The following is a 13,738-nucleotide window of genomic DNA, read 5'->3' as shown; positions in this document are numbered from 1 at the left end:
CACCGCCAGTTTAAATCTTTTCTGGAGGAGTGTGGTTCGGAATACGCAGACGTGCCGTATCACACAGAGGTGAGATGGCTAAGCAGAGGAAAAGTACTGAACAGATGTTTCGAGCTGCGTGAGGCAATATGTCAATTCCTGGAAACCAAAGGGAAGGATACAGCAGAGCTCCGGGAGCAAAAGTTCCTGTGTGAGCTGGCCTTTCTCTGTGACATCTCGAGCCATCTCGATGCGCTGAACCTGCAGCTTCAGGGGCGGGGGCGCATCATCACAGACATGTACGCTGCAGTGAGGGCCTTCAAAACTAAACTGTGCCTGTGGGAGAATCAGATGCTGCAAGGAAACCCTTGCCATTTTCCCTGCTGCCAATCCATAAAGGCGCAGATCTCTACCGCCGTGTTCCCATGCGCACAGTTTGCTGAAAAACTCAGTGTTCTCGCCGCTGAGTTTAGCCGTCGATTTGCCGACTTCGATGCCCAGAAATGCAAGTTTGAACTGCTTAGTAATCCCTTCGCAGTTGATGTGGAAAATGCACCAACCAACATCCAAATGGAGCTGATTGAACTCCAGTGCAACGACATCAAAGTATGATGCTGTGGGCGCCGCACAGTTTCCACGGTTCATCCCTGACACAATGCCTCAGCTCCGCACCCAAGCTGCTCAGATGCTCTCCATGTTCGGCAGCACTTATCTATGCAAGCAACTTTTCTCCTCGATGAAGATGACCAATACAACTCACAGGAGACGTCTGACTGATGAACATCTTCGCTCGATACTGAGGATTTCTTCAGCTCAGAGCTTGAGCCCAGACATTGATGAACTAGCATCCAAGAAGAGATGCCAGGTATCTGGCTTGGGCACATCAGATTAGACCAGTGTGCAATAATTAACGTTTTCTTTATGCACTTTTTCTTGCTACAAGGCATGGGCTTGAATGGTTGATTGATTTATTATCATTTTATTTGTAAAATTATTAGCCAATGGAAAAAGTTTATTTTGGTATTTAAATCAGAAGGCTGCAAATAGAAAAGAGGCATACCATTTTTATTTAAATTTGATTTATTTAATAAATGAATGCCATTGATGTGTTTTTTCATTTGAAATTCGATTTTGCATGTCTCCACTATTAAATTATATATCGTATGGTAATAAGCGATGCTTGTTCCATATTCAATGTTAAAGCAAAACTTGTTTGGGTCCATATTAAAAGGTTAATTTGTTCAATGTTGGCCCGTGACTTTGTTCAGGTTTTACATTTTGGCCCACTGGGTATTTGAGTTTGACACCCCTGTGTTAGAGGAACAAAATCAGATTACTATCAGATGACCAGTTTAAATGACTGTTTGTTATGGGAATCCAGACAGATTCTGGAAAGTAGTTAAAACATTTAAGAACAATATGCACTCTACACTCCCAAATCAGATAGGGTTGGATACTGGACTCATTACTGATAACAATGACTTTGCTAATGCCTTCAACAACCACTTCATTGCAGCAGGCGATCTTGTTGAGAAAATGTCGACCACAAATGAATGAAGAAAATATGCATATGAAGGGATTATGCATTAGTATGTTGATGGTCAGGGTTTCTCTCTAAGCCTCTTCACAGAGGAGAAAGTTATTGATGTCTTGCTGGCCATAGACACTTAGACACTAAGAAAGCAACAGGGGCTGACAAACTTGACCCAGGGTGGCTAGAGCTGCACCACTTGTCTCTGGTGCTCTTACTCATATTTTGAACCTCAGGTCACACCTAAGATTTGGAAAACTGCCTATGTGCTGCCTCTGCACAGAGGTGGGGTTACTGGTGACCTTGATAACTATCGACCAATCTCTAAGCTGTCTTGTCTTGTCTTGCAAAAATGTAATGAGTCATTGGTAAATGTACAGCTGCGCTCGTTCTTGTCCTCTCTGTCACGCCCTGATCTGTTTCACCTGTCCTTGTGCTTGTCTCCACCCCCCTCCAGGTGTCACCCATCTTCCCACTTATCCCTTGTGTATTTATACCTGTGTTCTTTGTCTGTCGCCAGTTTGTCTTGTTCGTTCAGGCTTACCAGCGTTTTCCCTGTCAGCTCCTATCGTTTCCCAGCCTCTCTTTCCTAGTCCTCCGGGTTTTGACCTTTGCCTGTCCTGACCCTGTAACCCTCCCGCCTGACCTCGCTGCCTGACCCTGAGCTTGCCGTCCTGTACCTTTGCTCCACTTCTGGATTACTGAACTCTGCCTGACCCTGAGCCTGCCGTCCTGTACCTTTGCTCCACTTCTGGATTACTGAACTCTGCCTGACCCTGAGCCTGCCGTCCTGTACCTTTGCTCCACTTCTGGATTACTGAACTCTGCCTGACCCTGAGCTTGCCGTCCTGTACCTTTGCTCCACTTCTGGATTACTGAACTCTGCCTGACCCTGAGCCTGAGCCTGCCGTCCTGTACCTTTGCTCCACTTCTGGATTACTGAACTCTGCCTGACCCTGAGCCTGAGCCTGCCGTCCTGTACCTTTGCTCCACTTCTGGATTACTGAACTCTGCCTGACCCTGAGCCTGCCGTCCTGTACCTTTGCTCCACTTCTGGATTACTGAACTCTGCCTGTCCCTGACCCTGAGCCTGCCGTCCTGTACCTTTGCTCCACTTCTGGATTACTGAACTCTGCCTGACCCTGAGCCTGAGCCTGCCGTCCTGTACCTTTGCTCCACTTCTGGATTACTGAACTCTGCCTGTCCCTGACCCTGAGCCTGCCGTCCTGTACCTTTGCCTTACCCTGGATTTGCAACCCCTGCATTGTACATACAGTGTGAACTGTATTCCTGTACTGCATTATATTATACTGATTATGAACTGGATTTACTCACCTCATTCAAACCATGATAACGCAGGGAGAGATCATGTGATTCTGGTGCAGCACATGCAGCCTACAAAGTTACAACTACAGGCTAGCAAATGAAATTGAATAGGGCCTATTTGTATAATTAGTAGGCTGACCTTTCATAATATTTCCCCTAATGTTACTAGCCCACCTCCTCTTTCTCTATTGTTGCTTCATTCCTTCCTCTCTTTCAACAGTTCAATGAAATACGTTGTGTTGTCCTTATCTTCATCATTCTAATGACATCGTTGAATAATATAGGACCAGAATTAGATGCAGAAAGCTTTCACTTCTCTTCATGAAGATTGAATGGTTATGGGTCTGAATAAATAACTGTTATAACCTACCACCATTGTGAGTTCACTCTTCTTTCAAACTACCTGTGAGTTCTATTGGCTGCTGTATTTAACATTCAGCAAACAAGAGCTTGTGTCCCTCTTCTAATGGTCTATTGGTATAAGAAATGCACAAATATAATAATGTCCAGCAAACTATTCTAGTGTATCTTTTCCTGCATGGGACTCCAAGAGCTGAGGAGCGTTATTTAGGGAGAGGCCAGCGGAGCACAGGTGTGTGTACTGAGCAAGAGACAAGAGGCTATAAAGTACAAGCTTATTATGCATAACCCATCATTAATTTGCTAAATATAAGACTAATACTGCATTGAATGTATTACCTGAAAGAGGTGGGCTAGGACATCTATATATATATATATATATATATATATATATATATATAGAACAATCTAGAACAGGATGATTTATTTTGGATGCAATTTGAATGGAGTTGATGGAGAGAGAGAAAGACACAGTGCTCCTTTGTGATATTCGAGTGACAGGCTGTTTTAAAACTCTGTAGTTGCGATAAAATAAAATAAAACATATTTACAATTTAAAAAATAAGATGTCCCAGATGGAGCCAGATGGAGATGGGTAAATTAGATGCGGATTCATTCTTTATATTTATATTACTGTATCATAGACTATGCAGCAGAAAATGTAGGAATAGCCTGCATTATGAACTGTGCTCCATACTGAGATAGGCTGTCTGTCCCCACCCTGCATTATGAACTGTGCTCCATACTGAGATGGGCTGTCTGTCCCCACCCTGCATTATGAACTGTGCTCCATACTGAGATGGGCTGTCTGTCCCCACCCTGCATTGAACTGAACTGTGGGCTGTCTGTCCCCACCCTGCATCCATTATGAACTGTGATCCATACTGAGATGGGCTGTCTGTCCCCACCCTGCATTATGAACTGTGCTCCATACTGAGATGGGCTGTCTGTCCCCACCCTGCATTATGAACTGTGATCCATACTGAGATGGGCTGTCTGTCCCCACCCTGCATTATGAACTGTGCTCCATACTGAGATGGGCTGTCTGTCCCCACCCTGCATTATGAACTGTGCTCCATACTGAGATGGGCTGTCTGTCCCCACCCTGCATTATGAACTGTGCTCCATACTGAGATGGGCTGTCTGTCCCCACCCTGCATTATGAACTGTGCTCCATACTGAGATGGGCTGTCTGTCCCCACCCTGCATTATGAACTGTGCTCCATACTGAGATGGGCTGTCTGTCCCCACCCTGCATTATGAACTGTGCCATACCATACTGAGATGGGCTGTCTGTCCCCACCCTGCATCCATATGAACTGTGCATCCATACTGAGATGGGCTGTCTGTCCCCACCCTGCATTATGAACTGTGCTCCATACTGAGATGGGCTGTCTGTCCCCACCCTGCATTATGAACTGTGCTCCATACTGAGATGGGCTGTCTGTCCCCACCCTGCATTATGAACTGTGATCCATACTGAGATGGGCTGTCTGTCCCCACCCTGCATTATGAACTGTGCTCCATACTGAGATGGGCTGTCTGTCCCCACCCTGCATTATGAACTGTGCTCCATACTGCCGGCTGTCTGTCCCCAGATGGGCTGTCTGTCCCCACCCTGCATTATGAACTGTGCTCCATACTGAGATGGGCTGTCTGTCCCCACCCTGCATTATGAACTGTGCCATACTGAGATGGGCCTGTCCCCACCCTGCATTATGAACTGTGCTCCATACTGAGATGGGCTGTCTGTCCCCACCCTGCATTATGAACTGTGATCCATACTGAGATGGGCTGTCTGTCCCCACCCTGCATTATGAACTGTGCTCCATACTGAGATGGGCTGTCTGTCCCCACCCTGCATTATGAACTGTGATCCATACTGAGATGGGCTGTCTGTCCCCACCCTGCATTATGAACTGTGCTCCATACTGAGATGGGCTGTCTGTCCCCACCCTGCATTATGAACTGTGCTCCATACTGAGATGGGCTGTCTGTCCCCACCCTGCATTATGAACTGTGATCCATACTGAGATGGGCTGTCTGTCCCCACCCTGCATTATGAACTGTGCTCCAGAGATGGGCTGTCTGTCCCCACCCTGCATTATGAACTGTGCTCCATACTGAGATTGTCTGTCCCCAGACATCACATGCATTATGAACTGTGAACATTTCTGTCCCCATTCCACTGAGATGGGCTGTCTTGCATTATGAACTGTGCAACTGAGATGGGCTGTCTGTCCCCACCCTGCATAAACTGTGCTCCACTGGATTTGTCTGTCCCCACCCTGCATTATGAACTGTGATCCATACTGAGATGGGCTGTCTGTCCCCACCCTGCATTATGAACTGTGGAGATGGTTTGTCCCCACCCTGCATTATGAACTGTGTCCAAAGATGGGCTGTCTGTCCCCACCCTGTTCTGTGCTCCATACTGAGATGGGTCTGGTAGACTGGTTTCCCCACCACCATGTCCCCAACCCTGCATTATGAACTGTGATTCAACTGTCTGTCCCCACCCTGCATTATGAACTGTGATCCCAGGCAGAAGAGGGCAGCAGTCTTTCAGCTGGGTTTAATGACCAAGTTCTATTAGCCACATCCTGGGGAGATTCTACACACACACACACACACACACACACACACACACACACACACACACACACACACACACACACACACACACACACACACACACACACACACACACACACACACACACACACACACACACACACACACACACACACACACACACACACACACACACACACACACACTACAGGCCCCTGAGTGCGAGGGAGGTGATTATGGCTGATCAGTAGGTGTGAGGTGAGTGGAGTCCTGCTGCTAGGAGGTAATTATAGACTTTCTCATCCTCTCTTATCCTCTGCTCCCCTCTCCTCCTCCCTTTTCCTCCTCCTCTCCTCCTTTCACCCTTCCCTCTTCTCTCCTCCTCCTCTCCTCTCCTCCTCCTCTCACCCTTCCCTCTTCTCCTTTCATCCTCCCCACCCCCCCCTCTCCTCCTCTCCTCCTCTCCTCCTCTCACCCTTCCCTCTTCTCCACTCATTCTCCACCCCTCCTCCTCCTCTCCTCTTCTCTCCCTTCCCTCTTCTCCTCTCATCCTCCCCTCCCCTCTGCTGGTCTCAGACTGGCAGGGCTCTCATCATTAGGCCCAGGCATCCCTTCTCACCACATGACAAGTCCAGGTTAAGAAAACTCAACATGGCTTCCATTGTCACTTCAGGATATTCATTGAAATTGTATTCAAAAGTGCCATTTGTTTTTAATGAAGATTTGATCAACTTATGAATTGAATTCCCTTTCTGAATTGACTGATTTGAAATGGAATTGACACATACCCTGCCACAGACACATGTACAGTACATCTCTAGCGATACTAAACCAGGTTAATACGTAAGTTAGTACATATTCTGTTTTGTTGGTTAATCATTTCATTTCATATGTGAACCATTACAGTATACTGTAGTTCCATTCCTTCTTAAATACTGATTTTTGTTTTACTCTCAGAATATCTACTTTTCAAAATACAGTTTACAATTTAATAGAAAAATATATTCAGCCTTTCTCATCATCATACAAGTGATTGTTTGTTCATTTAAGAAATGATAAAGAAGTAACTTTGATCTCAAAGAGAAGTTAAAAGAGAAGCGTGCACACCTGCAGCTTCCTGGACCAGGGTTTAGGCTCCAGCTCTCTATGCAGATGAGCAGAGGTAGAATCTACTGCCATGATAGTTATTTGATCATCAGTAAACCGTGTTTGAATCCAGGGAGATATTTTCCTAGCAGTACAGTAGATATGGTTTAGCTAACAGTGACAGTACAGTATATCACAAGCCACTGCTGTAGCTGTCTATGGGTTGTTGTTGGTGCTCCAGGTAGAAATGACCATTATCCAGTGTTGTTGTTGTCGTCTATCCTCTGGTGGCCACGTTTCCCTGAGGGTGTGTCTCTCCCTCGAAGACTATATTGTCATAGTGATGTGGTTGCCAGGCCTCGGTGGAGGGTTGAGGAGTCAGGGTGGGGGTCGGAAGGTGTTTGTCATTGAGAGGGACCTCATACAGCAGCTCTCTACCTGATCCTCCAGACACTGTGACGATAGGGACATCTGGTGGTGGGACAGAGGAACTGCTGCTCTCCTCCTCCCCGGGCCCCTCCACTCCTAAGGCCTTCAGGATGTCAGCCTTACACATGGGGCAGGTCCTCTTGTCCAGCAGCCAGGGCTCGATACAGGCCTTGTGGAACAGATGACCACAGGTCAGGACGGTCACTACATCTCCTGGGCGGTATGACTCGATACACACGGCACAGGTGTGGCTGTCCGGCTTCGTTTCCTCGTCCCCGCGCTTCAGCGTACGCACCTCCAGCCGACCAATCGCTTTCTTGGCCTCATTCCTCAGCCGCCTATCGGTGAGATGGATCACCCTGAGACTATGCAGTCGGTGGGCGGAGATGAATCCGAAGTAGACAATGGAGGCGCCCGTCACAATGAAGAAGGCGATAGACAGGAAGTAGAGCCAATAGGTGTCCATCCAGGGTCCATGGGCTTTGCCCACCTCGATCACCATGGAGACGGCCACACCACTCCGCACTATGTTGGCGATCTCAACCCCCTGGAGGTTACCGATCATGATGGCCACGGTGCCAGAGGTGTCACTGTGAGCCATGTAATCTGAGCTGTTACCGGTTCCATCCAGGTTATAGACCACTACGGCCGCCGCCCCCCTGGCCCACGCTGCCCTGATCTTCTCACTGAAGGTACAGTTTCCCCTCTTGACCAGAGCGATCCAATACCCCTGGGTGGTGGTGTTGTCGTTGGAGGGGTAGGGGTCCAGGCTGCAGCCCTGGGGGTCTGAGGCAGGGAGGACCACCATCCCGGCAGCGCTCTCCAGAGGGGAGGAACGCCCGTACACCCCACACTCACAGAACCTGGTCTCTGTCTGGTTAGAGCTGCTGTCGTAGAAATGTACCCCCACGTACGCCGTCCAGAATATCATCGCTGTCGTAGACTGGACCAGCCCGGACAGACAGACGAAGAACAGGACAAACATCTCTGTCTGTTTAGACATAGTCGCTCACTAACACTACCACTAGGACCAGTCTCTCTTTGTTAGGACTTCTTCAGTCTTCTGTTTGTCTGCTGTTCTGTTCAGTTCCACAGTTGTTAGTTAGTTAGTTGTTGTTCTCACTGCGTTCAGCGTCTCTCTACCTGTCTACCTCTCTCTCTCTAGCTGTGTTTGTGACCTGTGTGTTGATAGTAATCAGATAGCAGCCTGCTGTAACCCTGCCTCGCTCTGCGTCAGCTCTTCAGACTTATTATCTAAATGGACATTGGACTGTTGGGTAGAGACCAGCTATACAGCCAGGCAGAAGGGCTTGTGGTCTACATAGTACAGGTCTAAGGCCACAGGTTGCAGGTACCGGCTACGGTAAGGAACAGCACAGCACACAGCCATAAGGACATAAGCAAACAAAGAGATAACAACGCCATTAAGGAGCATTCCAAGGGAACTGTGACAAAGGGCGGTTGTGAAACTGTTAGTTTTAGATGTGTCATGCTGCTGAGAGGATACGCCCACAGTTATAACAGAGGTTTTAATAACTAACTGTGGCACTTTATCCTCTTACTTCTCAGAAGATATTATGTTCTTTCCATGAGTCACACAAACCAGGTGACAATACACTGAGTATACTAAACATGCTCTTACCATGACAGACTGACCAGGTGAATCCAGGTGAAAGCTATGATCCCTTATTGATGTCACCTGTTAAAGCCACTTCAATCAGTGTAGATGAAGGGGAGGAGACGGGTTAAAGTAGGGGTTTTAAGCCTTGAGACAATTCAGACTTGGATTGTGTATGTGTGGCATTGAGAGGGTGAATGGAAAAGAGTTAAGTACCTTCGAACCAGGTAGTAGGTGCCAGGCGCACCGGTTTGTGTCAAGAACTGCAATGCTGCTGGGTTTTTCAACAGTTTCCTGTGTGTATCAAGAATGGTCCACCACCCAAAGGACATCCAGCCAACTGTGGGAAGCATTGGCGTCAACATGGGTCAGCATCCCTGTGGAACACTTACGACACCTTGCAGAGTCCATGCCCCGATGAATTAAGTCTGTTCTGAGGGGAAAAGGGGGGGATGCAACTCATTATTAGGAAGGTGTTCCTAATGTTTGGTATACTCAGTGTATATGGTCAGGTTTGTTTCTGTTTTTATCTCCCACAGTGTCACACACACACACACACACACACACACACACACACACACACACACACACACACACACACACACACACACACACACACACACACACACACACACACACACACACACACACACTGGATGTTTACCCTATTACTTCTCAGAACCCAAGATTTGTTTACACACACAAACACACACAGAGACACACACACAGAGACACACACACAGGCATGAAGACTGTTTTGAATGCAGTTTCCATGAGTCAAACAACAACATAAGTGATAATAATAAATATGGTATGTTTTAAAACATGCTCATTGGGTGACATGTCTGGTGAGTTTGCAGGCCATGGAAGAACTGGGACATTTTCAGCTTCCAGGAGTTGTGTACAGATCCTTGCGACATGGGGCCGTGCATTATCATGCTGAAACATGAGATGATGGTGGCGGATGAATGGCATGACAATTGGGCCTCAGGATCTCGTTACAGTATCTCTGTGCATTTAAATTGCCATAAAACGCAATTGTGTTTGTTGTCCGTAGCTTATGTCTGCCCGTACCATAACCCCACCACCACAATGGGGCACTTTGTTCACAACAATGACATCAGCAAACCGCTTGCCCACACGATGCCATCTGCCCGGTACAGATAAAACCGGAATTCATCGTGAAGAGCACACTTCTTCAGCTTGTCAGTGGTCAAGACCCTGGTGAGGATGACGAGCACGCAGATGAGCTTCCCTGAGACAGTTTGTGCAGAAATTCTCTGGTTGTGCAAACCCACAGTTTCATCAGCTGTCCGGGTGGCTGGTCTCAGACGATCCCGCAGGTGAAGAAGCCAGATATAGAGGCCCTGGACTGGTGTGGATACATGTGGTCTGAGGTTGTGAGGCCGGTTGGAAAACTGCCAAATTCTCTAAAATAACATTGGAGGCGGCTTATGGTAGAGAAATTAACATTACATTCTCTGGGCAACAGCTCTGATGGACATTCCTGCAGTCAGCATGCCAACTGCACACTCCCTCAAAACTTGAGACATCTGTGGCATTGTGTTGTGTGACACAACTGCAAATTTTAGAGTGGACTTTAATTGTCCCCAGCACAAGGTGCACCTGTGTAATGATCATACTGCATATCAGCTTCTTGATATGCCACACCTGTCAGGTGGATGAATTATCTTGGCAAAGGAGAAATAATATTTTTTGTGCGTATGGAACATTCCTGGGATGTTTTATTTCTATCAGGACTCAGGAAGCAGATGGTTCAGTTCTCAGATCATTTATTATAACACGGGGAGCAGGCAAAGGGCAGGTCGAGGACAGGCAGAGGTTCGTAACCAGATCAGAGTTCGACAGGTACTGGATGGCAGACAGGCTCAGGGTCACGGGCAGGCAGAAAGGTCAGAACCAGAAAAGCTAGAAACAAAAAACTAGAGAGCAGGGAAAACCAGGGAAGACGCTGGGATGACCTGACAATACAAGACGAACTGGCAACAGACAAACAGAAAACAAAGGTATAAATACACAGAGGATAATGGGGGAAATGGGAGACACCTGGTGGGGGGTGAAGACAAGCACAAGAAAGGTGAAACAGATCAGGACGTGACAATTTCAGCTCATGAAACATGGGACCAACACTTTTTTGCGTTTATATTTTTGTTCAGTTTAAAATATTTTTCTCCCAGAATTGGACACTATGAAACACACGCACAAACACACGCACACACACACACAGGGGCATATAAGTGGAGTATCTGCCTGTAGTAGATGAAACCTTTAGAGCAAAAAAGGTCTGAGGAACTGCCTGCATTCACACAAGCACCCTCTGTCTCAGTCACTTTGCTTGTGTGTGTGTGTGTGTGCGTGCGTGCGTGGGTGCGTGCGTGCGTGCGTGTGTGTGTGGCTTTAAATCGACTGATCATCAAAAAAGGCTATAGGATTATACAGCTCCCTACATCCATTAAGAGGCTGGATCGTTAGTCACATGACTTAGTAAAACCTCATTCCATCCCGAGGCCTGAGATAGATGACCAGCTCATAGAAATGTCCATAGTGTCAGAATAAAACACTGTTCGGCATCTATCTATCTATATATCCCTCCCTTCCTCCATCTCTCCCTCCATCCATCCAGCACTCCATCTATCCCTCCCTCTCTCCCGCCTTCCATCCCTCCATCTATCCCTCCCTCTCTCCCACCTTCCATCCCTCCATCTATCCCTCCATCTTTCCCTCCCTCCCTCCCTCCCTCCCTCCCTCCCTCCTCCCTCCCTCCATCCCTCCCTCCCTCCCTCCCTCCTTCTATCCATCCTTGATAGTCATACTGGCTCCTGTTGTCTCTAACTCTAATGAATGACATATTAGCTTAATTGCGGTGGGCTAAAAGGGCTGAAGAGAGTGGAGGGGAAGAGAGGAAAAGGGCAGGAGGCTGGAGAGAGTGGAGGGGAAGAGAGGAAAAGGGCAGGAGGCTGGAGAGAGTGGAGGGGAAGAGAAGAAAGGGGCAGGGGCTGGAGAGAGTGGAGGGGAAGAGAGGAAAAGGGCAGGAGGCTGGAGAGAGTGGAGGGGAAGAGAGGAAAAGGGACGGGGCTGGAGAGAGTGGAGGGGAAGAGAGGAAATGGGCAGGAGGCTGGAGAGAGTGGAGGGGTGGAGAGGAAATGGGCAGGAGGCTGGAGAGAGTGGAGGAGAAGAGAGGAAAAGGGAAGGGGGCTGGAGAGAGTGGAGGGGAAGAGAGGAAAGGGCAGGAGGCTGGAGAGAGTGGAGGGGAAGAGAGGGAAGGGGAAGGGGGCTGGAGAGAGTGGAGGGGGAGAGAGGAGGAAGCCAGGGGGGTGGACAGACTGGAGATGGAGACAGGAAAAGGGCAGGGGGCTGTAGAGAGTGGAGGGGAAGAGAGGAAAAGAGCAGGGGGCTGGAGAGAATGGAGGGGAAGAGAGGAAAGGGGCAGGAGGCTAGAGAGAGTGGAGGGGAAGAGATGAAAAGGGCAGGGGGCTGGAGAGAGTGGAGGGGAAGAGAGGAAAAGGGAAGGGGCTGGAGAGAGTGGAGGGGAAGAGAGGAAAAGGGAAGGGCCTGGAGAGAGTGAAGGGGAAGAGAGGAAAGGGGAAGGGGCTGGAGAGAGTGGAGGGGAAGAGAGGAAAAGGGCAGGAGGCTGGAGAGAGTGGAGGGGAAGAGAGGAAAAGGGACGGGGCTGGAGAGAGTGGAGGGGAAGAGAGGAAAGGGGCAGGAGGCTGGAGAGAGTGGAGGGGTGGAGAGGAAATGGGCAGGAGGCTGGAGAGAGTGGAGGAGAAGAGAGGAAAAGGGAAGGGGGCTGGAGAGAGTGGAGGGGAATAGAGGAAAGGGCAGGAGGCTGGAGAGAGTGGAGGGGAAGAGAGGGAAGGGGCAGGGGGCTGGAGAGAGTGGAGGGGAAGAGAGGAAAAGGGAAGGGGGCTAGAGAGAGTGGAGGGGAAGAGAGGAAAGGGGAAGGGGCTGGAGAGAGTGGAGGGGAAGAGAAGATAGGGCAGGGGGCTGGAGAAGGTGGAGGGACGAAAAAGGAAGGGGGCTGGAGAGAGTGGAGGGGAAGAGAGGAAAGGGGAAGGGGCTGGAGAGAGTGGAGGGGAAGAGAAAAAGGGAAGGGGGCTGGAGAGAGTGGAGGGGAGAAAAAAAAGGAAGGGGGCTGGAGAGGGAGTGGAGAGGGAAGAAGGGGCTGGAGAGAGTGGAGGGAAAGAGAAGATAGGGCAGGGGGCTGGAGAAGGTGGAGGGGAGGGGGGGCTGGAAGAGTGGAGGGGAAGAAAAGGGAAGGGGCTGGAGAGAGTGGAGGGGAAGATAGGGCAGGGGCTGGAGGGAAGGGGAAGGGGAAGGGGCGGGGGCTGGAGAGAGTGGAGGGGAAGAGAGGAAAAGGGAAGGGGGCTGGAGAGAGTGGAGGGGAAGAGAGGAAAAGGGAAGGGGGCCGGAGAGAGTGGAGGGGAAGAGAGGAAAGGGGAAGGGGCTGGAGAGAGTGGAGGGGAAGAGAGGAAAAGGGAAGGGGGCTGGAGAGAGTGGAGGGGAAGAGAAGAGGAAGCCAGGGGGATGGACAGACTGGAGGGGGAGAGAGGAGGAAGACACGGGGCTGGAGAGAGTTAAGGAAGTTGGAATGACTACAGAAGTTGGTGTGAAGAGAGGTTATGGTTTGGATAAGGTATCAGAAATTGATTTAACTCTGGTATGTTTCTGTGATTATGTACGGCCCTTCAGTAGGATCAGCTGATAAACTGAACGAATAAAATACAAGAATGTAATTCTCCTGGCCAACTCTACTGCATTCAGTTACTACATTCTATATGAAGCAGATGTTTGCAGTCATTTCCATCCAAGGA

The 13,738-nt window shown here is 48.9% G+C and overlaps 1 protein-coding gene across 1 annotated transcript; it reads right to left on the bottom strand.

Annotated features, from left to right (window-relative positions):
• Positions 1-6,457: 6,457 nt before the first annotated feature.
• On the bottom strand, positions 6,458-8,481 carry LOC118381631 (E3 ubiquitin-protein ligase RNF128-like). The gene has a single exon (XM_035768546.2). The coding sequence runs from the start codon at positions 8,286-8,288 to the stop codon at positions 7,134-7,136; it is 1,155 nt and encodes a 384-aa protein (XP_035624439.1). The 5' UTR covers positions 8,289-8,481; the 3' UTR covers positions 6,458-7,133.
• Between the last annotated feature and the right edge of the window lie 5,257 nt (positions 8,482-13,738).

Source organism: Oncorhynchus keta, unplaced genomic scaffold, assembly GCF_023373465.1.
Source record: "Oncorhynchus keta strain PuntledgeMale-10-30-2019 unplaced genomic scaffold, Oket_V2 Un_contig_14101_pilon_pilon, whole genome shotgun sequence".
NCBI lineage: Eukaryota > Metazoa > Chordata > Actinopteri > Salmoniformes > Salmonidae > Oncorhynchus > Oncorhynchus keta.
Note: the sequence above shows the minus strand (reverse complement) of the source record. Positions and strands in the feature narration are given on the sequence as shown.

Excerpts from the sequence above, each read along its gene's own strand:
- LOC118381631 (XM_035768546.2), bottom strand. The coding sequence starts at position 8,288 with ATGTCTAAACAGACAGAGATGTTTGTCCTGTTCTTCGTCTGTCTGTCC.